The sequence below is a fragment of the Cynoglossus semilaevis genome, chromosome 12 (assembly GCF_000523025.1).
Source record: "Cynoglossus semilaevis isolate Cse_v1.0 chromosome 12, Cse_v1.0, whole genome shotgun sequence".
Classification (NCBI taxonomy): domain Eukaryota; kingdom Metazoa; phylum Chordata; class Actinopteri; order Pleuronectiformes; family Cynoglossidae; genus Cynoglossus; species Cynoglossus semilaevis.
Window position 1 is genome coordinate 1,760,082 of NC_024318.1, and position 3,271 is coordinate 1,763,352.

Below are 3,271 nucleotides of genomic sequence, written 5' to 3' on the forward strand. Positions count from 1 at the left end.
ACTGTGACATCAGCAGTCTGGACAAAGAGCAGAGTTTCAGGAACTTATCCCAAGAGCAGAAGTTGAGGACCAGCATTCCTGGAACAGGAGATGGGAACCTGGAAAACTGTGAGATGTTTGCAGAACCTCAGTTCCACCTCTTGGCCAACACCTCAGTAGATGGCAGTGTTGAGGAGCCGTCCACGGTCGGATGTCAGGATGGGTGGGTTTACGACCACTCCACCTTCAGCTCCACCATCACTTCAGAGGTGACAACACTGTGTCATTCATCTCCTGTTGTTGTTGTTTTTACTGCTGTCACTATGGTAACCATGACATCACCTCCACGGCCGCATCAGAGGAAATGACTTCACATTTAAACACAGGTTCTGACTGAAACATCAGTGGATCCAGAACTCCTCCATCACGATTTACTGGATTTGGTCTGTAAGGAGTAACGATCGATCGTTAGTCAATGAATCACTGACAGTGTCTGTAATAATGATGTTTAGTTGTGACAGGAATGAGAAAAGGCCAGACATTGGTTGTTCTAACTGTGTTCACTGTCACTGGAGTTCGTTTTTTTTTTTTCCAGTGGGATCTGGTTTGTGACAAAAAGAGTCTGACCAAGACCTCCAGTACCATCTTCTTCCTGGGGGTGATGGTGGGAGCGGTGGTTTTTGGATACCTCTGTGACAAGTAGGTGGAGGTGTAGTATTTGTAACAACTACGCAGTACTTTTTTTAAATTAGCCAACAATAATATTTGACTTGATTTGGATAAAAGACAATGACTTGGACTTACTTGAGACTTGAGACCATCTCTAGTTCCTGTTGGGGAAACACCTGTACTTCCTGGTACTGACTGTAGCTCCTGGTTCTTGTATTCTGTGGTGGAACCGTGACGATCCTTTTTTTTTTTTCCTCCAGATATGGGAGGAAGAAAAGTCTCCTGGCCTCGTACCTCCTGACCATCCTGCTGGGACTGGCCAGCGCTTTTGCAAATTCCTATGTTGTGTTTGCAGTTCTGAGATTCCTGACTGGGATTGGAATAACAGGAATCAGCCTCATCTCACTGGTTCTCAGTAAGAACACATTCAAAGTGTATTTTACCATCAGCTGGTAAACATTACCTTGTTCTGTCTTCACCATGTGACCATTTATAATGAAAACAGCACAACATACCAGCATGTGTTCATAATGAGTCTAAAAATACAGGTGCTCTTTTATTATGGACTATACAGCTTTATATCAACAGAAAAATCAAACAGAGCAACATTTCATTAAGTCATGGTGAAACACTAACCAACCGCAAAGTAACGCTGAGAAATTCTACCCTGATTCTACCCCGTACTCCAAGAATGGAGAATGTTCTGGACGTTCTGGACCTTTTTCAGGTACATTCAACCCGGATTAACTATGTTAGAAATAATTCAGTTCAGTTTTCACATCTCTACTGCAGCCATTGAATGGGTGGACACTGAGCACCGGTCGTTTGTGGGCGTGGGCGGCAGCCTGTCGTGGGCGCTGGGGAACATGCTGCTGGCCGGACTGGCCTTCCTGCTCAGGGACTGGAGGACGCTCCTCATTGTTGTAACAGCGCCACTGAGTGTTGCAGTTCTCACCTGGTGGTGAGTGAAGCACATTATTCATTTCTGACTTGGGAGAAACTGACCTGTACTGTCCTACACCGACAGCACCGTGAGTGCCCTCTTGTGTTAGGAATAAGCATTGCATACAAAGCGAATGCGGTCTCCAACAGCAGTAGAGAACAGTCTCTGTTTCTCTGTTTCTACTTTTAGACTTTTCCTCCCTGTGGGTTTGGTGAGGGGGCGTGGCTAGTTTACAATTTTAAACAAATTTAGGTAAACGAAAAATGTGTGTTTTTGTGGAAGTAAGTGATGACACCAGGACGTTATCATTGAATATACCTGCAGGTGGCTTCCTGAATCTGCTCGCTGGCTTTTGGTCAATGGTCGAGTGGAGACGGCTCAGTTCTACCTGGACAGATGTGCAAAGGTCAACAAAAGAACCAAAGTGTCGGTGAACCTGGAGGTGAGTTTCAGGTCAACTATCACACCTTTTAGAACGATCTATCAACAGTCTCTGACTATTTTTAACTTATTTTCACAGACTCTTGTTGATGATGAAAATCAAGATAAAAACTACACCTACCTTGACCTGGTCAAGACCCCCAAGATCAGAAAAATCTCTCTGATCACAGGCATCGTATGGTAGATGTCACTGCTCTGATATGAACTTTCTAGGCAAAGATTGGCTGCTGGTCTGAGCCAAATCTTCATCTATGGCTCATCAACTTTATCCCTGTGTAGTTGTTACGACTCTGCACATCACACTTCTTGTTAACTGGCACCAGAACACTTTTCCTCCACTCATCAGGCATCTTTTCAGGCTCTAACATTCTGTGGAACAGCCTAGTCAGGAAATTTACCGCCACTTCTCCTACAGCTGTTCCATAACAGGTCTATTTTTTTAAGCTGGTATAAAAAATGCTAAAAGCCGAGTAACAACGTACAAACACAATACGAGGAGCTAAAATCTACATTATACTCAAATACACAGTATAATACATATATTTAGCCCAAAATACCCACAAATACAAATATTAGCTCACAACCGTTAGCATCAAGCTAGCTTAAGACTTGGTTATTTTTAACTCTGTGTGTGTGTGTGTGTGCAGGTTTGGCGTTGCCTCCACCTACTATGGCATCAGTCTGAACATCAGTGGCTTCGGTCTGAACCTCTTCCTCACTCACTTCATCTACGCAGCCATTGAAGTTCCAGCCAAACTGATGGTCTACTGTTTCCTGGACTTCATTGGACGGAGGAGGTGTCTGTCAGGCTCGCTGCTGCTGACGGGGATCTGCATAGCCGTAAATGTAGTTCTTCCCAAAGGTTGGACTTCCTTTTACCAATTTCTATTTTAAAAACACCTTTGACTGTAAATAAAGAAGGAACTCACGTGAAAACGTCACCAGAACTCTATAGTTGGACCTTTGATTCTGGACCAAACGAAATATTCCCAAAGATTTGGCTCACAGTGATCTAATAGATTCAACGGAACTTTACTGTCTATTAGTGGTTCTCAGAAGCGTGTGAGGTTTACCTCCACTAGGGGGCGACATTGTTTCTGGTATTAGTGCCTGCCGTGGAACTGTACAGGGTTCCTAGAACCTTTCTGTTTTCCTGAGACTAGAACAGATTTCAGTACCGTGGTGGTAGATCTTCAAATGGATCCTCAGGTGGTTCCTGTAGTACTGTTCCTGTAGTAC

At 44.0% G+C, this 3,271-nt stretch overlaps 1 protein-coding gene and 1 long non-coding RNA gene across 3 annotated transcripts in view; one reads left to right on the forward strand and one right to left on the reverse strand.

Annotated features, from left to right (window-relative positions):
- The window catches only part of LOC103386975 (solute carrier family 22 member 7-like), a 9,169-nt gene that overhangs the window by 284 nt on the left and 5,614 nt on the right, over positions 1-3,271 (forward strand). Inside the window, exons 1-7 of the mRNA XM_025060755.1 lie at positions 1-248; positions 575-678; positions 909-1,063; positions 1,441-1,609; positions 1,916-2,033; positions 2,112-2,212; positions 2,680-2,894. The exon at positions 1-248 is cut by the window's left edge and continues 284 nt beyond it. Of these exons, the coding sequence (XP_024916523.1) occupies positions 1-248; positions 575-678; positions 909-1,063; positions 1,441-1,609; positions 1,916-2,033; positions 2,112-2,212; positions 2,680-2,894 (1,110 nt within the window). The remainder of the gene's footprint in view (positions 249-574; positions 679-908; positions 1,064-1,440; positions 1,610-1,915; positions 2,034-2,111; positions 2,213-2,679; positions 2,895-3,271) is intronic.
- Positions 346-2,818, reverse strand: LOC112487823 (uncharacterized). 2 transcript variants are annotated; one of them, XR_003051283.1, is made up of 4 exons: positions 2,702-2,818; positions 1,910-1,979; positions 784-1,603; positions 346-669 (listed from the first exon to the last, which is right to left on the reverse strand). It is a non-coding gene; the product is annotated as an uncharacterized LOC112487823 (long non-coding RNA). The 2 variants fall into 2 exon arrangements; XR_003051282.1 differs by having other exon boundaries at positions 2,154-2,760.